This window comes from Gouania willdenowi, chromosome 15 (genome assembly GCF_900634775.1).
Source record: "Gouania willdenowi chromosome 15, fGouWil2.1, whole genome shotgun sequence".
NCBI lineage: Eukaryota > Metazoa > Chordata > Actinopteri > Blenniiformes > Gobiesocidae > Gouania > Gouania willdenowi.
The window spans coordinates 17,526,718-17,550,795 of record NC_041058.1 but is presented as its reverse complement, the minus strand read 5'-3'; the positions used below and the strand labels follow the sequence as shown (position 1 = coordinate 17,550,795).

Here is a 24,078-nt window from a genome sequence, read left to right as displayed (position 1 = left end):
TTGAACCATCACATGGATTAATGTTTGGCAGAGTAGACTCATGCCAATGAAGCTCTAGTTTTTTTCTCTGCTTAGATAGTCAGCCTTCGTGGTCGGCTTACACCTGAATGGTTCTGCTAATAGAAACGTTTTATTATATTCGCATGCAGTAGGCCATTTATTCTTATCATTTATATAGCCCTGTTTAAAGTTTTAATACTCATTTTGGCTCTGTCAGAGCAGTGCAACCATTAATCTGTGCACACACCAATACTAATTCATCTATATGCTCAGTTGGAATCTTATATTCCAACAAATTTGCAAATGAGAAACTGATTCAAAAGTTCAGGCTTTGTTATTATCTGAAATAGAAGTTGAAACATTATCATTGATTTTCCTTCGGTAGCACTTAATCTACAGTGCTACAAAAAAGTTCCTGGCTGTAATGAATTTATTTGCAAATGCAGGTGAATACAACAATAAACAGGTAGTAACTTAGATTTTTTTTTTTGTTTTGCAGATTTACAATGGTATAAATATAGTCTTGGTTTTTGTTTGTAAAAATTCTTAGTATTTCAGCCATCGTAGTCACTATTTTTTGTCATAAAAGAAAATCCAAGATGAAATCTCTCATCTGTTTGGATGTGAATTTGCATCCTTAAAGTAGAATCAGATCCTAATCTGTCTGTAATTAATGAAAAGGTGCTCATATCTGTGTTGAGATGCCAAGGTTCAAGGTAAATTTATCAGAGTACTTATTTTAATGAGGATTTATTATTTTTTTTAAAAACAACAACTAATTAAAACAGCTTTTGTCCCTGCCTACTGAGCTTAGCTTATTTGCTAACCACATCAAGTTGACCCCATCTTGACTGAGTTTAAATATGTGTGTCTGGAGCAGCTGGATAAATCGTCTTTGCCAAATGTCACGAGCGGTCCATCCTTCTGGGAAAATAAATTGGCTCTCTCTTATGCACTGAGAAATTGACAGGAGCTGCAGCATATGGTGAGAGTTGCACAGCTCAAGACGACAGCTTCCTCTCCATTTTGGCTTCTTCAACAATGATCTGGACAGGATGTTGAAGATGTGCCTCTGAGTAGTATTTAATTAGTGGGTAAAACAAAGCATGGTGTGACTCTTGAAGCTTTCTTGGGGACTGTAATATAATCTTAAATGTTAAGTTGAGGTTTTGTTTATTCAGACAAGATTTTTCAAGATATTTTCGTTGGAAGATAAAAAAAAGTCTTGAAAAGCCTTGTCTGATTTAAAAAAAAAAAAAAAAAAAAAAAAAAAAAAAAAACCTCAATTTAACATACAATTTAAAAAAAAAAAAAAAAGACAGAATGAAACTCGCTGGAACTATTACATGGAAGTTAAGTGAAACTTCAAAGGAACCATCAAAGGCATTCAGCAGAACTCCTCTGACGAAAACTGGCAGTTGACAATCACAACATGTCGGGAGATAAAAAGGTATTGAAAAACCTTGTCTGATTAAATGAAAGCCTCAACGTAACATTCTATTCAAAAAGAAGACAAAATGAAACTCGCTTGAACTATTGCATGGAAATCAAGTGAAACTTCAAAGGAACCATCAAAGGCGTTCAGCAGAACTCCTCTGACGAAAACTGGCAGTTGACAATCGAAACATGCCAGAAGATAAAACTGTATTGAAAAACCTTGTCTGATTGAACAAAAACCTCAGCTTAACACACTAATCTTAAATGTAAAAAAAAATCATTTATTTAAGTCTCAGATACACAACTTTGTATTCAAACTTAAATTGTTTGAAGTTTTCAGAATTGAACCAACTTATACCACTTCACTAAATATGTTCTTTATATTGCGAGCAGAAAACTAGTTGTTGTGCACCAGGGAGTGTCTAAAGCTGGAAAACAACATTTTACCCTGTGTAAAAAAGAGCTTTTTTTGCCAGAAACTTCTTCTTTTATTCAAATCAAAAATAACATTTTGCAATTGTGTAGCTATGCTCAAAAGCTTCAAGGGGAACTAGGTGGTGAAAGAGTCGCTGTTGATAGAAATGGCAAGGAAAAGACTGATGGCGTTGGGTAAGATGAATGCTTGGCTGGAGAAGTTAATAAAATTGAAGCGGTGTTATGATGAATAAGGAAAGGGCCATAAAAGAGAATGTATGTAGTGAATCTCCCTGGCGAGCAGTGCTGAACAGCCTGGTGAGCGCACCCAGGGGAAGGCTTTTTAATCTGCAGCCCTCCCCAACACTCTGCATCGCACAGGGAAACGGGCCCACATTTCTGTTTGAGCTTCAGTGGAACAGAGATATGGAAACTGAGCTCAGCTCTGAAACCACTGAAAGAAAACAAGAGCAGCCTGAAATAACAGAATAAATGCAAAGATATTCCAATGGTGCTCAACAGTATTGGCCATGTGATATCAACAATTGATATTGCCATGCTGAACAACCATATGAAACAAGGTAATTATTGTATTACAAGACGGGTCAATCGACTCCCCTAATGGCACACATTTTCACCTCAATTGTGGTGCCAATACTTGATTGATTAGAGGAGCACACACTTTCTCAGCTTTCTAAATGAAGGCTCAAGATTGACTTTACAAGACTGGTAGATCATCATGTCCCATTCCATAAAATACATCTAGTTCAAAGGATAATCATCTTATCAGTGCACAAATTATTGCCACTTTGTACTCTTAACTATTTTAAAATTTGTTCATTGTACTCTCAAAGAAAAGCAAAAATAATTATTATACTTAATATTAAAGGTGTAAAAAAAATTGATTCGCCAATATATCGAGATATCTCACCATTTTCGTATCGATTCAAATAATGTCCAAATTAATTTTTTTAAATGATTTTTTTAAATGAAAAAAAAAGTCAACGTAAAAGTATTTTGCAAAATGAATGACAAAGAAATGTTTGTGTTATTGTGTTGCTTTGTTTTCCTCCATTGTATGCTGAGCTATAAGCTCATTATTCCAGCTTGCCTTTGTCCAGCCTGATGGACTATACTATCTGTGGTTTTGTTTTTGTCATTATGTTTTTGAGTGACAATACGTCTGAGTTGTTTCCTGTTGCTTGAAAGTGTGGCTGGCAAGAGAAAGTAAAAAACAAAATCAGGAAGTGCTGCCATGGCAGTTGTTCATTTTTCGCCTGAATTGCTTTCAGCGAACCCAGTTACCTTACTGATAATAAATGCTTCCGTACGCTAAGCTGTCTCAGAACTCCTACAGCCTTTAAAACATGACAACCGGCAGAGGGTCAGGCCTCTGTCAGAGCAGTGCAACCATTAATCTGTGCACACACCAATACTAATTCATCTATATGCTCAGTTGGAATCTTAGGCTGAGGTTGGAGGGAACAGGGTGCCTGTTCCCTCCATCCTCAGCCTATCACTCAGCCCTATCAATGGCGGTATGGCCAGTAGCCACACCCCTTTTTTTGTTATCCACTAAAGAGAAAAAAATCCTTCCAACAAACAAGGTAATCCTCTTGTTCACTGACAGGTGAGGCCCCTATGAAGGCACAGTGTTCAAAGGGGCCGTCGCCAAGGCAACATGAAGCTGGAAGATAGCATAATGGTTTGAGATAAAAGAATCAGTGAGATGGCTGTGATTGCTTAGTGTGGAGGTGTGGACACAGTGTAATCTGTGATGGTGTGATGAGGCGAACATCGTGCCAACAGCCCAGCCACCTTTCTGTAGACCATTTTCCAGTTTTTCCAGCAAAGGTAGACAAAGCCAGCCACTGTATGTAACAAAAAATGGCAAGAAATATATATATATATATATATACTTTAGTTTAGAATCCAGATGATTTTTTTCACATTCCAAAACTCTTATATTGAGTTTAACCAGGATTGGCATTGTATGTTGCTCTGGTGAAGTCTCATTGTATGCCCATTAGTAGTTTCCCTAAATATTGCATGAACGGATTCTCATCGCTCAGGAATCTCTACACCTAAGCAGCTATACATATGTTTACAAAGGTTATATGGACATGCTGTAGCATCTGGATATAGTAGTAAATAAAGAAGCAGCTCTTTAAAAGCACTGTGAACAATGATGAAAGTTCCTGGTCAGCTCCCGAGAGATAACTAACTTTCAAAAATCTCTCACTTGGTGTCTACTTGTCATCACCTTCCAGCGAGGCTGTCAACACCGCTGTCACTGAACCTACTTGCAGATGTTCACTCCATACCATTCATCTTTGAACAGGTGTGTTTTACTGTGCACAATGTAAATGGTAGTGACAGTAATTTACACAATCTTGTGACCAAGTCGGTTTCTTTTTTGGCTCCTTGAATATTTAGAGAAGTTTTATGTACAGCTGCATTATCAGTGACGTGCCGTAACAACTAGGGTTGGGTAGGCACGTTGCAAATCGAGACCACCAATGACAATTTCATATGTTTCTGCTGGCAAGTGTTAATTCAATTCAAATCAACTTTAATTCTATAAAGCAATTTCCAACAAAGTCATCTCAATGCGCTTATCAAAATATAAAATTCATAATAAGAAAGTTACGCAGTTATGTCCAAAGGCAGCGTAGAGAGCTGCCTTTGGACGTAAATAGTTGTCATCTTGGGGACATGTGAAAAAACACAATGGGAACAGAGGCAGAGCAGCAACGTGCCTTTGGGAGGGGGCGTGGCCTCCCTCTGCCTTACAGCGGAGTGAGACTGTGCAGCTGTTCCAGGAAATAGCGCTTTATTAATTTGGGCTATGAAACGCACAAAATGCTGACACTTTCAAACTTATAGGTACTGTTGGCAATCGGAAATTGAAAAATAAATAATTTATAATTATATTGTAATTAAAACAAATAATCAAAATATCAATTCACCCTTGGGTAGGCACTGCCTACCTTGCCTACCCTGACGGCACCGCACTGTACATTATGCATTGTTGATTTAGATTATCAAGATATATCTGAAGCAATTCTTATTGATTAATAGGAGAAAAAGGAAAATATCTGCTGCTGCCATTTTCTGAAATTTATCTAAAAGAGAGTTGCTGGCTTCTGTAATGATGGCTTCTGGCACAACTTGGCACCTTGCTCTGTGGCCCTAATTGGCATTTTCTCCCACATCTGTCCCAAAATTCAAGGATCACAGTACATTTGAGTAATTTTAGTTGATAGTAATTGCCGTGTTGCCTCTGTCTGCCCAGCAGATAAACTGCCTGCTATTACAGCTTGTTAAAAGTATCGAACTGCCGTCTGGTAACTGTAATGATTGGTGTGATGCAACAAGTCATTAAGTTAAGGTAAAAAATATTGGAAAACTCAGAAAACTATTATTGCTTGTTGTGCATTCATCTGTAAATTAATAAATAAAATAAAATAAAATAAAATTGTGTCAAATGATTTTAATTGTTTTTTTTAGAAATGAGTAGTGCACAATGGCCCCATGTTTCTGACTATCTCTGTGCATCTATTTCAGCATTTGGTTTTGTTTTACTTTACATTTTATCACAATAGTCAATACTAATCTTTGATACTGATCTCTTCAAGCCACAAGACATATTTCGATGTAGCACTCCATGTTTCAGCCTCTGCCTTCCCCAACCCCAATGTGACACAGGGTTGACTGGACTCACGAGCAGGATCCATTTTAACCAGTTTATTTCTGCTCTAATACACCAAAACCATGAGGATAACCTAGGCCACAATTAACAGAAACTCAGTCAGGTGGTTCACATATAAGAAATCTAAGGTGACTGACAAATCTAACTGGTCGAATTCACAAACCAGTGATCAGACTGCATGGGACTGACTTCCATACATAAGGGATGAAGAGGGGATGGGAAGTAGGTGAATGGAGGTGTGGCCAAAGCCAAGGGACAGAGATATATATCCTCCAATATCTACAATTTCTATGACGGGATTCATTCCTTAGAGATTTGAATGTCGCCCTTGTCATAACCTAATCTTCTTGTTTGAAATAGCGTCAGATTGGAAAACTAACAGGAGCAACGGACAAAGTACCAACGTGAAGTCAGTGGACAATAATAAGTGAGAAAGCACTATTCAGTTGTTAAGGAGTTAATAGGGAATTTTGATGTCGAGGGTAAAACAAAATTCATAAAATAGGTACTGCATCCCAAAAACTGTCTGAGCGATAGTTGCAATAAAAAAAGTATTAAAGGTTTCCCACCTTTGTAGAGGGATTAGAAACATGTATATCAGGGTTTGAAACACAATTATTCTCATATTATTCTGTTAAGGACTTTTAGATGCCAAATCTATTTGGTTAACATTGCACAAAAATATTGTATGTGCTACAGTTTGACAACTTCTATTATATTTATCCTTCCCTGTTATTAGAGGATGTATGAAGCCGTGAATAAGTTATTAAGAATACATTTTTAGGTATCTCTTTTGTTAGCTGCTTCTTATTGTTTAGCATTTCACCTTGAGCAGGGGTGGACTGGGACAAAATTTCAGCCCGGGCATTTTCTGTCCAGACCAGCCCACTACATTATCAGCGGACACCACGTAGAAGCCGTTATTAAGTCAGTGATGCTCAACATGAGGCTTTTTATGTCTTAATTTGAATTATTATTCCTTCCAAAAAACCTTAAAAGGGGGAAACTTTTTAACCCCTTTTTTACTTATTTCCTTTGGCCATTTTGCAACTTCCCTTGTCCCAGTTTTGCTCCTTTTCAAAAAGTACTGACACTTTTTTCAGGCTTTAGCTACCTTTTGCAAATAAATACCTATTTTTTCCTATTTTTTGTCAATTTTTGCAAGTTAATTTTGACACTTTTATCTATTTTTTGTCCTTTCTTGAATTTTTTGGGCCACCTTAAAGCTGAATAAGCTAACTTTAGCCCAATACATAGCACTTATTTCCTTTTTCCCCCAATTTTGCCTCTTTTTGTTCCACATTTTTGCCCTTTTTAGCTGTAGATTGCCACATTTTGCTCACTAAAGCTACCCTTTGCCATTACATACCACCTGGTTCCTCTTTATTTGCCATTATTTGGGTCACTCTTCGTCTGCTTTTGGCCCATTTTAGTCACTTTACACTCTTTTCTTGCCATGTTTTTGCCACTATTGGACTATTTTGGCCACCTATTACCATGTCTGCCTCCACTTGCTTTAAAAAAAAAAAACGTAGCGGACCAGCCCACTCCAGTGTTGCTGGAGTGTTTATGAAGATTGCTTTGTTCCCTTTCTACCTAAGGGTTCACTTGGTTATTTAAATCATAATTGTTAAGTATTGTGGTGTAGGAGTAATGGCGCAGATGAAATGAACTGGACATTGACTTTGCTCAGGGGAACATAGCGAGTCTTGACAGAGAGGACAGTGAAGAAGGTCAACTCACCCTGACTGTGTGCCAGCTGTCACGAAAGGACGGAGTGGAGAATCACCTGAAACCTGAATTGATTTCTTTGAGAGGGAGTGAGAGAGTGTGTGAGAGAACGAGTAAGAGATTTCAAATATGTGATTGTCAAAGGCGGAGCTTATTACACAGAAAGAGAAAGTGTGCAGACCGACAGCAAATGTCATTAAAAAAAAAAGCCTGAGGAAAGCTCCTGCTATCCAGCTCCTCTAACTGACAACCTTGTCACTTTGACCTCGATGCAGATTTTGCCTTCGTTAATGAGATGTATTTTTTTTAACCATAATGTTCTCCAACATCAGTCATTGATATTAATAAATCCCACAAATGTGCACAATATCTCTATACAAGGTTCAAATGAGTGTTTTCATACTGTGTTTTTTTTATAATTGAAGATATGTTTATTTTTGTTGTTTTTTTTACACTTCCGCCCTTCAAACAGCTGCTGTGGTGATGAGTTTGGACGTTTATTAGCTTGCTTTTTGATGAAGCTTTCCTACAGAAAACCACTTTGTGGAGTCTCCCAGCAAGTGAAACAATTTCAAGACAACTTTACACATAATTAGGTACTTAAACCAGCAGACGTGATATATAAAAAAATATATATATAGCTTGCAGCGAATGCACCAATACTTTACAGAGCAGCAGAGCGTTGGATTCAGAAAGGTTTGCAGAGGAAGCAAGCAGAACAACTCTGCAGAATGTGCTTTAATTTATGTTAGCTTTATTATCTACTATACATTATCTTTTAATACACAGAAATGGTGCAAAGCGATGATATTAATGTGCATCGTAATAGTACTTATTCTATACTTTGTAAATGTTCATTTTGATAGATGTTTAATAAAAGCCAAATGTATTCACATAAAATGCCATGAAAAGGTTTAAAAGAAAGTGTCTTCAGCTTAATGTTAGGTAGTTTTTTTTTTATTCTACTGTATCCATTATATAATTTTTCCTACTATGTTTCAATTTATTATGTATGTCGCTTTATGTCAAAAGGTCTGCCACCCTTTCTGCTATTAGTCACTGTATCGTATACAGCTTACAGGGGGTTAATTTCATTTAATTTTTTTGACAAGATACACTTTAATCATCCCTCAGTTTCATGACAGCAGCCCACTAAAATGCATGTAGCCTTAATGCATTGGTTTATGTTTGCAGATCCATAATTATGGGTGTAGAAATTATAAAATGCATGTGGCACGCTCTGTATAAATTCCATTTTCTTTTCCCTAATTATTTCACTCCCTCTGTAATTTCATTAACAAAGCTTTGTTGAAAGGGGAAACACGGCAGACTTTCAGAGGTAATTAAAAGATAAGGAAACAGTAAAGTCTCCCTGCCTGCTCTGTATGAAGACATTTTAGTTCTTCTGTGCAAGTGTAATAATAAACTTTCCTAATGGCCACATGTGCGCGCACACACACACACACACACACACACACACACAGTGGAAACATGACAGTGGTGCTCTTCCACCTGTCAACACAGCCCTTGCACACATGTGCACTGGAAGAGGATGTGTTGCAATCCTGTAGCATCAGACTGGTGAAATATAAAATGCGACGGGTGCACAATAGTTGTCAACTTGAATGACTCATAAACAAGCAAAGTATTAGGACAGCTTATAGTTCTTTTCAGTGGAGGTCTGACACCATCTGCAACCGTGATTCTCACTTTTCGTCTTCAAGAAAACAAAAAAAAAACTGTTTACACCCATCGAAAAAATAAGCTTCTCAAAAAACTATAGTAATAACACTCTGTGGTAATCTTGACTTGCTATAAATCAGTTTGGTTTGAGCCTGAGGCAGATAACAAACCTCATGCCAAACCAGTGGTTCCTTGGGTTTTTTGGGTCGTGACCCCATTTTGATATCACCAATTTCTGACGACCCCAGAGACATTAAAAAAAAAAAAAAAAACATTTCATCACTTTTTGATCATGTTTGTGTCTCATCACTACAGTGCTACTCATAACACTATGGTGACGAGATGTGCCAGCTCAGATATGTCTATACTCTATCTACATATGTTTTTCTTTAGCTACTGTAGATTTATCTTGGAGGAAGTAAAAGTACAGAAAACAGTTCATTGAGATTGTGTGTTGTTTTAATTTGAAAAATAATAATAATTACAAAAAATTACTACAAATATTTGTATTATTATTGTTTAATTATCTAAATAATAATTTTTGTACTTTTTTTTTTTTAGATAGACTTATATTGGAAGAAGTGAAAGTATAGAAAACAGTTGCTTGAGATTGTGAGTTTTAATTTGAAAAACAATAATAATTACAAAAAATTACAACAACAAAAAAATATTTGTATTATTGTTTAATTATTTAAATAATGAGAACATTTTTATACTTTATTTTCTTAAAACTAGAGTTATATTTGAGGAAGTGAAAATATAGTATACAGTTGTTTGAGATTGTATGGGTGTTTTCATTTGAAAAAGAATAATAATCTAAGAAATAAAAAAATATATAATTTGAATTAGTATTTATTTTTTATTTTTTTAACTAATTATTAGACATTTCAGGCAACCCTATTAGAATTCCGGGCGACCCAAAGATTGAAAAACTGCGCTAAACCATTTATATAAACCCTGCTGTGTCTAATGATGGATTTATTAATCTCCGACATATTTTTACTTTGAGGTTTTTATCCAAACTAGTAATTTTCAGTGTGTGGCTTGTGGAGTAGAGCGTTTACTGAGCACCAGCTATAGAAGGTAACAGTGACTTACCGTATTTATAAAAAGAAGATCCTTTGACTGCGTATAATCCAATCCAATTTATTTATAAAGCACTACTTAAAAAAAAAAAAAAAAAACAGTTGGCCAAAGTGCTGTACAACAAGACAATATAAAAACAGTACAGTGGCACCACAAAATACAATTGGAACAGTAAAAGTCACCTTCAACACTGGTTAAACGCCAAAGAGAATTAAGAGAATGGCTAACCCTAACCCTTCAACCAAAAACTTAAAAAGTGTATCTGGAGAAAATTACCTACCCTAGCTTTAAGGAACATTAATAACTTTGAGTATAATGCACTGAATTGCAGTAATTACTATACATGACATTATATATCTTGAAAAATGCTTGATACCACTCATTACTGCCAAATATTCTAGACAAACATTAGGTCTGTAGAGGTTTTTCTATTGTTAGTGACACAAGGATCTGTATGAAACTGACAGCCTGAGTATCTCTGCTGCTGAGGATGAGAGGCATAAAACGAGCAGATTAGAGGAGAATAGTAGATCAACTTCAACATCAGTTAATTAGACTATATTGCTGCTTGATGAGCAATTTATCACGTCAGTGTGCAGAATGTAAGGCAGAGCGGAGTTCTTAGAGTGCGGTGCACTTGTGCAGTTTGTTCCCGAGGGGGCAGCCCTGGTGGGGGCAGCACTCAAGTGAGTAGAGCACGGCGTAATGGGCTGGGTTTATGTAAGCAGCTATCAATCATATATCCACATATGCCTGCTCCCTATTATAAAAAAGCTGCATTTTTGGGGGATATACTGTATATCATGTGTAAAAATAAAACAGTTTTTTTTTTTATATAAGAGATACTTCTACACAACATGATTTCTTTAAATTGGTGGATTCCTTTTTTTCCCCATCAAACTTCTAAATAGCAGATGGTTTCTATTGTGTCTATTATCTTCTTTCATCAATCCTTTTTCCTCTTTTTCAAGTCTGTGAACCAGGGATTTTTTTATGCTATGGAAATTTGAGTTGGCAGTTTGCGGCTAAATGCACAAAATTTATTAACAAGACCATGGGGAACATTAAAAGTCAATTGAAGGAGGCTATTAAAAGCAGCATTTTAATTGGGTTGGTGACTGAAGCTTTTTTTTTTTTTTCTGTCTCCCTTTTTCCCGCAGCAATGGCACTAAAAAGTTCAGTATTAATGTGTTTTGCATGTTGAGTGGTAATCCTTGACAGAAAGTGGTTTTCCTAAAAGCAGAGGCTTAGTTCATCGTAAAATCCTAAAAACAGTGGAATAAAGCCTGTGTGTGTGTGTGAGAGCGTGTGTGTGTGGTCTGATGATGGCGGAACGTACACACACACTGCTGTAAATTAATTTGATGACTCTTTCACTCTTTGTTATGAGGAAAGTGAATGACAAACATTGCACCAAACTACACCATATGCTTTTGCAGTATGTTGTTGATCAGAGTTCATGCCTGCAGGCGGTCAATACATTGTGTGAGTACTTTGGCTGTCATACATATCATTATATAATCTGTTAATATTGCATTACAAAACATACAGTTGTCCTATAGCTTGGGTGTGATACATAACAAATGGTTTTAATTGCATTTTAGCTACTGGCTCCTGAGACATGCTTAATTTATTCTACACATTATGGGTTGTTGGACGCTGTGTGCATTCATACGTGTGTGTTCACGGTGTGTGTATTTAGCCAAGGTGTTAATGTTAGGTTTAGTCTGTGCGTATGGGAGAGTGGATGGAGTACTAGCTATGCTGACTGGATAATGACATGCAGAGTGCAGCGTTGCTACAGTAGGTTGAGTCTCCAACCAGATGCTCCTTTCACTGCAGCTCATCAGCAGAGTGAGCAAAGCCGCACCAGCACACGCACTCATCATAGGATTAAGCAGTTGCATTCACTGGCTTCGATCATGTTCTGTAAAAGAAGCTTACTAGGGAAGATAACCATCATGTGGCTAAGAGAAGAGTATGTTTAGGATGAGTTCTTAAGAGTTAAATTAGCTATTCTTACCTCCACCAAAGAGGAAATATTATCACAGGTGTTTATGTATTAGCTTTTTTGTCTGTTAGCAGGATTCCCTCAAAAGTATTTAATGGATTCTGACAACATTTGAACCTAGGATAGACCTTATGCCATTAAAGATGCAATCACATTCAGAAGGCAATTTGGCATAGGCCGAGTTTGAGATTCTTGCCAGGGGGGGCAAAAAAAAAAAAAACACAATTAAATATATACACCATCTCTTGATTTGCACCAACCACAATGTGTGTGTGAGATATACAACAATGCAAAAATGATAACATAATTGATAATGTTGAAAAATTTGCGTCAACGCGTTGTTTAATATTGTAAATTCATGATATAATCAGGCCGGCGGCCGCTTTCTGCGTTATTTTTGTTTCAGTACCATACATGAACTGCTGGGCTTGGTATCACTTCACCATTTACATTGTGAAGAATGGTTATGCAACAGAAGAAGAACCAACCTAAAGTCTCAAAAGTTTGGGAGCATTTCACTGAAAACTTACACTACACACCTGAGTAAAACTATCGTCTGTGACATGACACGAACAGTAATATTGTAGAATCAGAGCAGCAGTAAAGTATTATATAAAAATAATAATGAATTTGAGAAAACTGTAATGAAAATTGCTATGCTAATGAGATTGCTAGGCTATAGCTAATGCTAATGTTAAGTTAATGATAACTCTAGGTAAGTGTTAATGCTAGGTAATGCTATTGCTAGGCTAATGCTAACACCAGGTTAATGATAATGCTAATGCTAGTTAATGCTAAGCTAATGCAGTGCGACGCCAGCCAGCACCTGTATCGTCACTTGCATTTTCTTCCTGAAATGCAAATATTCGAGTTATTAATGTAAATATAAATTATAGTCTTTAAAGTTTGAATGATCATGATTCAAAGATCGCGATCTATAACTGCCAATATCTGGTAGAGAGGATATTTGAAACTCTTTGTTCTTAATAACATATATCATTTTTGGTGCAAGTTTTTGCCGGCTTTTGATAAAATTGCTATGAACCATGGCTTTTAAAATGCATTTGTGTAATAAAAGTATATACTATAAATGAGACGCTCAACAAGACAACCAGTGTTTGGAATAACGGCGTTAGGTAACGGCGTTTGTTTTTCAGTAACGGGGTTATCTAACTAATTACTTTTTATGCCGTTACAACACTGTTATCGTTCCTGAACGCTAAATGCAGTTACTTTTTTCTATAACTAATTACTTTATGCAACACTGAAGGCAACACCTAACTTAGTATATTCCTCCTGAATATTACATGTATTAAAGGCCTAATGCCTGCTATCCAGTTTTTGCAGTCAAAAGCGTTTTTAATGAATGCTACTAAACTTCCAGAACCAATTCTACATTTAAGATCACCTAATATAATAGATTAATCTGCCTTATGTTCAGTAAGGCAGTATCAAATTTAGGAACTTAAAATACATCTCACACCGGGAAAACACAGCCAACAAAAGCACAAATAAGTTATCTAAAAAAAAAAGTCAAAAAAGGAAGAAATAGCTACAATAAATTATAATATTGATTGAACATAAATATTGTCATAACATAGTAAATCACAATAATAGATATATGGGAGGTAGAAACCTGAAAAGTTGATTTATTTACCATTTTTAAAGAGAATCAAAAGCATTAACGATTAGTAGACAACTTATAAAAGAACATTTTCCAAAAGAAATAGAGGAAAATATGTTTTTAATGAAAATACATCTTCTGCTCACACTTAGTAATGTGAACACCTAGCCACCTACAGGGCTTTTGTAACTCAGTTCCAGAGAAACCTGCCATAATAAACTAAGGACATAATGTCTGTGAGTTTGTGGTCTAATGACAGGTGTTAAAAAGCCTCAACTAAAGGACCTGAGGGCTCTACAGGGTTAATAGGATAAAAGTTAGAAGCTCTAGAAAGAAAGAAACAGAAACCACAGTAATTGAACTGTAAATTTGATTTCTCAATATTTTTCATTCTAAGCATTCTTAACATAAAGTGCTTATAATAATGCAGCAGGTGGCTTGGCACTGATATCTTCACCTTAAAGAAAACCGTCTCCTCCACCCTGCTGTCCACAGTTTGAATTGAACACTTCGAAAATGACTCAAAGCTTCCTTTGTTGTTCTTTCTTTTCCTCTCCTTTAGGAAAAAGGAAACATTGCTGTTGTATTTAATGTTGGAACGGACGACATTAACATTGAAGAAACGTCTAAGTTTGTAAATGATGGAAAGTACCATATAGTGAAGTTTACGCGGAGTGGGGGTAATGCCACTCTGCAGGTGGATGACCTGCCAGTCATTGAGCGCTACCCCACAGGTGAGTCCCCTTTTCAATTAAATAACACACATTTCCTGCTTTTTAAAGGCAATGCACAACCTAAAATATATCAAAGCAAAAATGTAACTGCTTAGGGGGGTTTCTGCTGACTTGGCATGAGCTTTCATTACTTTGATGTTTCTTTTTTACAGCTGCTGATAACAATAATGCCAGTGTTGTTGAGTTATAATTTAAATATAATTCAATTCATATAATGTAATCAATTATGATATGTTACATATTGGCTTAACATTACATCATAATTACATTATCACATCCCACCCCATGTATTGTATTTCTAATATGTTCCTAATGTCTATCTATTTTTATGGCTAATTTAATGTTTACTTCATAAGATATTGATTAAAAGCTCTTCTTTGAACAAATGAACATCTCACATCAATATTTTTTTTATTTGTGTTGCGTCATTTTATAGTATTGAGTTAAATACCACTTGTGGGTAATTGAGCTAATCATTGCTGCATGATGACTAACTGTACCACGAGGTATTTGTTTTGATTTACATAAATGGGTTTAACATTTGAGTATGCTAATTTATGTTTACAGATTTTCAACAAATAAAATGTTTGGAAAAGTTGATGTTTTAAACTCATTCACTGCCAGCCATTTTCAGAACAGCAACCCCCCCCTGCTTTCATAGAATTTTTTTTATTTTTATGTTTCTAGCTTGTTTTGCTCCGTAATCAGCAGTTGAATATCAAAATGCGATTTTCTGAGCAAAAAGCTGAGAAATTCTTTTTCTGAAAAATCCTGTCAATGACTTTTAAGCATTTCTTGCATTGGATACCTTCTATAAAACAACAAAAACAACACTGAGAATGGGCTTTTGAAAGCAAAATTATTATTTTGCTATCTGGGTCAGAGTTTTTCCACACACACAGCCTTCTCCTATTCCCAACATGCCTAATTGACTCGTTTGGCCCAGGTTGTTGATCGTCTTCTTTTACGATCGCGACACTCTCATTAGTCCACTTAGGTCCACACATGCTCTGCTTGAGTGTGAGCTACTGGTAGCCTCACAATCTTCCCTTGTAGCGCCATTTTCTGCCTCGTCCCTGGCTTCTCCCTCCCCAGCGATAGTGATAATCATGGCTAATCTTTCATCCAAAAGTGCGCTGCTGCCACCTAGATGGAACCAGTTGGTCACTACATCATAGTACAAGGCTGATATTCATAGAAAAGATCCGTCACACTGTCTCCTAGTAACCCCCATTGAAAAACACAATTGACGTACATATATACGTCATTGGCAGCGAGCATTTGGATTTGAAATTATGTATAAATGTGTCAATGGCAGTGAATGTGTTTAAAAAATAATAATTATGTAGTTATATATGGAAATGGCTAACAACTCAGCAACACTGGTATTTTTGTGTAGATTATCCATATTTGAAAATGTTATGAAGCATTAAAATGCAATTATTGTGTTGACATACTGTATTTGTTCATGTTGAAAGAGCTTTAAGGCTTTGACAAAAGCTATGGAGTATGAAATGAATTGAAAAGATATCATTTCTGTAAATATCTTGTAAATAACAGAACAAACAGCAGACCAGTTGAACTTGTTGGTGACCTTTGTTTGATATGACCAGTGCATTCATCCAAAGAAAGAGGTTTTTATGACAAGGACTTCATCCTCATTGCTTGCCTCAGGAAGACGAGAATAAAAACAAATGACTTTTGACATATTGTAGACCAGGCAAAATAAGCAGCAGGGTAGTAGACACCAAAAAATAAACCAACAAAAGCTGCAAAACCTTGTAATGAAGTCGAAACATAGAGTTTGTATGCAACAATGAAGTTGCTGAATAATGAAATAATTATTTTCTGGATAATAGATATATAGAAGAGGTTGGGCATTGAGACTTTAAAGGTCCAGTATTGTGCTATTTTTTTTACCCATTTCCAATTGTTCTTAGAACCCCAGCAACATAGTATTTGAGGTTTATTTTCCCAAACTTGCCTGTTTTCTGGAGTTTTAGGCCCCATTCACATGGTGAGAAAATAAAAGCATTTTCACCTAAAACGAGTAATTCGATGTGCGTCCACACAAAAATGCGGAAAATGCTGTAGTAAACATTAGGGGCCTCTGTGGCACTGTAACACTGCCACAGAAATACACTGAAACAGGGAAGAAGACAGAGAGAGAAAGGCAGCATCTATTTGCAAGCATGTATGGATTAGGAGTGGAGTTTTTTTAATTTTTTTTCTTTATTTGGTCATAAAGAGAACCACCAGATTGTTTTTAAGGCTGTGCTGCAGTTCCTGCATGACACTGGCACGTTCGGGAGGATCTTCTAGTTGTTACGATAAAGACCAGTGGAGGGCAGTAATACGCCTTGTGGCTGTAAATACATAACCTGGCAAGAGCCAGATTGATGTGTAGCCCTCCCTCTAACTCCAGTTTTCCACATCGATCTGGGTCTGTGTCTGGCGAATTCTTTCGGAACCTGGGACGGACATGAACAGAATGCTTGAAGCTGATTGGGTGAAGCGCCTGTCCACCATGATTTGTTTTAGCCAATCACATAGTAACAAATGATGTCGTCATCGGCATGCGCCACAGAGACGCTGCTACATTAACAACAGGGCTCCGCTTTGCCGTCTTTACCGTACAAAAATGCACAAAGCGCCTCTCACTGTTGCTCTTTCAAAAACAACAGGGCCTTAGCCGTTGTATTCGCCGTCTTAGCCGTCTGAAAGGTCACTTTCAGATCGCTCCTAAAAACACGCAGTTTTTTGGGCCTTCATGCTTATGCGTGAGCAGATGTGAACTGTTTCAGCGTGTGTTTATCATAGCAGCAGGAAAGTAAACAGTCACTTCACCTCTTCGGACCCCACAAATAATCAATTTAGGACGATATTCCATTGTTTTGTCTAACCGCTGCATGGCATTGGGTCACAAACATCCCATGAAGGTGATACGATAACTGCCCCTAAAAATAAAACTGATTGTGAGCGCTCACACTGCTTCTCGATTTATCTTTAAACTTAACATAAATATATTACCTGTGATATTAACTGTAATATCAACCTGCCTTCACTATGTTTGTTTTACCTGTGAGGTAGTTTGAGAAGGAGGAGCTCACATTCATATGTAGGGTAGGAGGAGCCAGGATTATCAGGAGGAGGAGTTTCCTCATTATGACTCATGAGGGGGGAAAAATCCAACTTGCCCATTTGGTGGTCACTTTTAATAAAATGTGGCCCTCTGAATCAGCTTAAAGTAATGTACTGTATATAACTGTAGCAAAACTATTATGTGATTTTTTTTTTTTTTTTTTTTTTCATAATACTGCCCCTTTAAGTAACCTATAGTATTATTCCACTTGCTGATTTATAAATTCTCCAGAAATAAAGTGACTACTCTCATCCTCTTGAATTATACATCGGTGACAATGCTAAGTCTATCCACCTTAATAGGCTCAGAGCAGACTAATTATATCTAATCACAATTACTATGCGGTTCCTTCTCCCACCCTTGGCACACAGAGCCATTATTCTCTCAGCTCGCCTGTAGTTTGATTAGTATCCATGTATCCCTCTAACGCATTCATAATAGCAGCCCTTAGCCACTCTTAGGCCACTCACAGATCAACAGTGAATGAAATAGGAGTAGACAGCATAAGATAAAAAAAAATGATGGCCAGAGAAGAACAGAGAGGAGCTTATATGGAGGAAACAATCACTCTCAAAGCATGAAAAAAAAAAAAAGTCCTCCACAAACCGTTTATTGCCTCCCTTGTAATCTCATTAAAAAGTCTTGGGGTGGTACTTATGTCCCATTAAAAATCTTTGGTACAATAATGAGAATCCAGGATGCAAAATGCACAGAGCCACATAGTTAGCCTTTCTATTCATTTTTCATTTCTTGCTCTATTACCGCCCTGCTCGCAGTCTATACCACAATCCCACAGAAAACAGTGCAAAAAAAAAAAAAAAAAAAAAAACCTAAAAGAAGAAAAAAAAAACTAAACTCAGTCTCTTCTCCTGAGCCCTGGCCATGGAAGTAATACCATCACAATGGTGTTGCCAGCCCCTACGGGCGCAGTGCAGCATCCTATCAGAGCACCACACGAACAAACACTGCACACAAAGATAATGGAGAAGTCCCTGCCCTTATTCTTTTACTGTTATCAGAGCATGGTGCACTTATGGCTCTCTGCCTTTCAGTCCACTATCCTCAGCTCTCAGTTTCGACATTTGGTGTCCTTTTTACCTCTATCTTTCTACCCTTGCCCTCTCGTCGATCTCCGCCCGTGTACTGTTTTTTTCACCTTGCTCTGTGGAGTCTGATTTGTGGGCTACATTACGAGAAGAGTGAGCTTGATCCATCAAAGCTCTGTGCTTCCAGTTTTTTTTTTTTTTTTTTTTTTTTTTTTTTTTTTTTTTTTCTCTCTCTCTCTGTTTTATCCATGGGGCTATTCATCCTTTTGTACTAGCAGTCATCTGTGAGCATGCATTTAAAAATTGGCGTAATGCCCCCTGCCTAACCACAGCAGGGGAAAGAAAGTGCAAACTGAATAATGAAAATAATAATGAGATATGCATGTTTCTTGTTTTAAACTCTGTTGGTTACAGGAACATCGGAAGCATTTGCATATTTGTTCATTTTATGGAGTGAGTGCCCAAAGGCTTGTAATTAGATAAAGCTTCCACCTTATCTGGCCACTTTATTAACAAAGAAGAAAACAAGTGAGAGAGGGTAAAGCAGGTCAGTTGGGGAAGCTCAGCTGAATGTCTGGCAGTGGAGATAGGCCGGGCTATCCCATACTGAACCAAATCAGCACTCAGCAGCAATCACAGGCTCAGTTCGCTTGAAGAATGAATGGGCCATACTGCTGCAGCAAAGCCCTGGAGATGGCATTGTTTAATATTCTGGTGTCCCACGTGGAGGATTGTTAGCAAAGATAAAGATACTCTGCTAGTTGCTCAAACCTGAGATTGATCAGAGAGACAAAGTCAGATGTTTGGCTTCTTTTGAATCAATCAATTGTTAAATAACAGACCTTAAACCAGAGATGGGCAAGTTTTATCACAGCGGGGCTACAAAAGTGTGATTGTCAGCTCCAAGGGCCAAGTTATGAACATTCATGTCAGCAATGAGGATAATGGCCAATCTGAACGATAATACAGGAAAAAAAACAATGGGTTTGTATGTTTTTGTGGTCGTTTTGCATATTTTATTGTTATTTTTGTAATGATTTTTTTGGAGTCATTTTGTATAGTTTTGTTATTGTTTTACGTGTTGTTCTGCATATTTTTGTTGGCATTTTGTATTTATTTGTTTGGATTTTTTTTTGTTGTGGTGTATGTTTTGGGAGTCATTCAATGTATTTTGTTGTTTTGTATAGTTTCCTGTCGTTCTGTGGGGTTATGAAGTCAATTTGTGTTCTATGAGTCATCTTTGTGTATTTTTGATATTTTCTACACTTTTTCAGTTATTTTTATGTGTTTTTGTGGTCATTCTCTGAGTTTTTGGATGTAAACATTGGGTATTTTTTTTGTCATTTTGTGTTTTTTTTTTTTTTTTTTAAAGTCATTTTGTGCATACACTTTTGGGGGGCACACAAAATTAGATGAGCCAACAGTTGCCCATGTCTGCTTTAAACCAAAAGAAAATTGACCAACAAGAATACCAAGTCAGTAGGAAAACAAGGCACTCATCTAGCACTCCTGTGGTCTGGAGAGGACACTCTTTCTAAACGCCTAAAAACCGAGGGTTTCTCACCTCCAGTCTTGATCGTAGTTCTCCTTCGCATTTTATCCAGCAGTCGTTATCTCGTCCCTCCTCCTCCATGGCAAAAGGCATCATAAGTTGCGTTTCCATTACCCTTGGAAATGCGTAAAATCAACATAGCCCAATAGAAACTGGTAATGGAAACACCTGAATTTTGAAAAAGCACTTAAATATCACTAAAAAGTTTTTACACTTTCATGAGGAGTTATTTTTGATGTTTCTTCATTAAAATGTGTCGCAAAAGCGCTATGGAAACACAAGTACACGTCAAAGAACATGACTTACCTGGTCACATGACCACTGCTCTCCGAGAAAAACATGGCGTGGTACGTGTAAACAGTAGAGGAGACCGAGACATTTCTTAGCATTATACTTTAAAAACAGCCTTCAATGGAGACACATTTAAAGCGCAATTATACTTTGTCAGCATTTACAAATATCGTTTTTATTTTGCGAAAATCTGTAATGGAAACCCAGCTATTTTCAACCTTCTGTTGCAATGTTTACTCACAGCCCTCAGAATTGTTTTTTTACTCCAGCCACCAGATGGCATGCACTATGTTCTAAGCGCGATGTTCATACACAATTATTCGGAGCCACAGTGCACATGTACATTGCAACATGATTTCAAAAAATAAAAGAATCACATTTTCATTATTTTAACGTAATCCTTTTTCTTCTTTCTTGGTTATTGATGTGTTGCAACCAACTTGAATAGGTGCATACCGCCCCCTACTGTACATGTTTAATTATTTTCCCCTTCCTGGTGAATGGTGGGACAGGTTCTGGATGCTTTGATGTGTCCAACAGAATTTTTATTTTTTATTTCAAATATGTGCTGACTTTTCTTTGAACGCCTCAGCTTTCCAGCAAGTGTCAAGGCATAGAATTCTCACAGCGATGGGCAAGATCTTAAAAAATATGATGACACCCACATCGCTTGTCTTTGATGTTGAGTACGGAGAAAAAACATGGAGTGTTTGCCAACTAATGTAAATTGTACTTTATAATTATCTTTCAAATAGTAGACTATGCATTCCCAAAAGTAAACAATCACTCATCACACAGTTGAATTAAGGATAACAATTTCTGCTGATTAAAGCAATACCAACTAGAGCACTTGGAGAGCGCAGACCTCCGCCAAGTACAGCATGAGTTCCGAGCGGGACATACACACAATGCACTTCCCTAGCACTACTACATTACCCATAAGCCACCGCGCTTAAAGGAATAGGCTCAAGCACAGCTCCTATTTTCCTATTTTTTTTGGTAATTTCTCATTTTTGGTAATCCAGGACTTAACCAAAATCACCTGTTCAATGTCCCATTTTCAACATTTCCTGAAAATTTCATCCAAATCTGTTCATTACCTTTCAAGTTATCTTGCTGACAGACAGATAAATGCAGGATAAAAAAACATAACCTTCCGCTCTGCGCTTCGTGCTTGGCGGAACGAAGTACAAGACATTATTGTAAGTTTATTGGTATAAGGTATAATTATTAATAACTCAGTTTATAATTATTACATCATTAGGCTGGGTCTGTTATTCTGAGGAATTGGAAAGAAAGTAGAAGATATTGTTTGTTCACATTCATCATTTTACCTAGAATTTGGACTCCTGAGAGTTTGACTTTTGGTCTTGCCTTCATGGGTGTCTGAAAGCCCTGGTTTTGCCTAACAGTAGATTTGGCATTGTGTCTGACTTGTCGCATTGCTTATACTTACTTTTGTGTCGACTACATTTGGTCAAAATCAGATGTTTTGGAACTTCTCGTCCTTGTCCCCAAAATAAGAGGAAAATAAGAGTTGAAATGACCTCCAGTCCAGGTCTGAACATTGTGATATACAAATATTTATTATCAAGCTCTTTAATTTAAGGATATTTAATAAAAGGATATTGATTATGTCTCAAATAAACAATTGGGATACTTCACGCTAACCGAATCAATACATGATCACACTTGTATCCACATTTCTTTAACTGCATTGTAAGGATAGTGATAAAGTGACACTTTATTTGGAAAAAAGGATTTCTTTGCCATGCCACTGTGAATGTGTGGATGTGGATTTACGTGAATAAGAAAGTACTACAATTTTAAATTAAAACGACAAAACGTCAAGAATGTATTGAGTTGTAAAGAAACAAAACAAGCATGCCTGTCAGGGTCTTTTAGAAAAAAAAGACAGACAGACATTTCTAAGCAAAGAAGTTTTCTCTTTGGAGTTGTTTTGGAGCCTAAGCTCACACGTCCTTGCTTTCTTCAACAGCTGCAGGCTATTTTTTTTCCAGCGCCCAGTTTGATGTTGACCTCTCCTTTGATGAGGTGTCACAAAAGCAGGAAATGAAGAAGTGACATAACCAACACCCCATGACTGATGAATGGAGGTGACAAGAATTTATGAAGGCCATGAATGTTTCATTGCGACAGCTATCGTGGATTATTCACAAATCTTTCAGGAAATGATGAATAAAAAGTAGGAAGATGTGTGTCTAAATATGCAACTCTTAACCAACAAGTAGAATGATCTTTTAACTTTACCAATTGGAATAATGTGTGTTAAATACAGCCTTTTTTAGTTACTTATGACCAGTAAAAGAAAAAGTGAGGCACTGCCCACATGGGAATGTTTTAAAAACACATTGTTTTGGAGTTTTGTGCAGGATGTGGTGCCCTCAGTCTGTTGGTTTTGGCTCAAGCAAGTGCTATGATTATTTAATATTATTCCTTAATGTTTTAATGAGCATCCTTTTTTTTATTTGATGAAAACTAGAAAAAAAACTGAATACAAATCAATACATAATGCAGATTTCAAATGGATTCACAACAAACCAAAACTTGACCAAAACTCTAATATTCAGAACCGTTACTGGAGTAGATTTCTCTTGGCAGACAAACTGAAGAAGCTCTCATTTATTGGTCAAAGCGAGTGCGTAAAGGCGTTCAAAAATTCTTCCTTCCTTGCCTGTTCTTTCACAACATTCAGTAACCCTGATTTAGATGTAGCCGATATCCTGCCTACCCACAATGCAATACGACCTCATTGACACTTCTTGTGTTTGGCCAGAGCATTTGTGTTCACGGCGCACCTAAATCTCTCTAGACCATTAGAGCTGCGCTAGGATTCTTCGGTGTGAACGCACCCTTAGTGCCAGGCTTATTTTCTTCAGTGCTTGTCCAGCTTGAAAGGACATGGAATGGAGCACAAGTTAGACGCGAGGTCATCTCAGCTTTTAAAAGTTTATTCAGTTTTGTTGCAAGTTTTGTAGCAGGTTGAAAACCTTAAAGAAAAGGTGAAAAAGAGGGAAAGGAAGAATGAGCTCTATTCAAATGTTTTTAAATGAATGAACCACCTGAGCTTTTCCCATTTTAAATAATTGATGTATTAAATAAATGAATTTTCTGCTATTCAATATTCCATGTTTTTAAATCAACCTAAAATGTTTCACTATTTCTATTTGCAAAATTAAATCATGCGCTTTGATGTACATTTTCTAGCCGTTTTATTCAAAGTCTAACCTTTTAACCATGTATTTTACCCATAAACTTATTTATTCATTTTAGTATTTATGCAAACTTATTTAACGGGCATGCATGTAAGCACGTTAGAATTTAATTAATGTATTATTATTGCTAATGTGGTGTAATGAGCTTGGTGTTACTGACACTTCTATAACTAGACTAATTCAATAAACACATACCATTTCTAAAACCAAATGTCAGAGACTATTGTCTTCAAATGACAAAACCTATAATCAATTGGTATGGTGTTCTAAAACATATCTGTCCTATTAGAAATGATAGTTTGATGAGTTTGAGGTTGATTATTTATATTAAAGTTTTTTGTTCATGACAATGTTAAATGGTAATTTGTCTAGTATGTTG

The 24,078-nt window shown here is 36.7% G+C and overlaps 1 protein-coding gene across 32 annotated transcripts in view; it reads left to right on the top strand.

The window, feature by feature from the left end:
• LOC114476328 (neurexin-1a-like) overlaps positions 1–24,078 on the top strand; it is a 294,357-nt gene that overhangs the window by 226,283 nt on the left and 43,996 nt on the right. For all 32 annotated transcript variants that reach the window (XM_028467736.1, XM_028467735.1, XM_028467721.1 and 29 more), the window contains one exon: positions 14,261–14,432. In XM_028467736.1, coding sequence (XP_028323537.1) covers positions 14,261–14,432 — 172 coding nt within the window. The remainder of the gene's footprint in view (positions 1–14,260; positions 14,433–24,078) is intronic.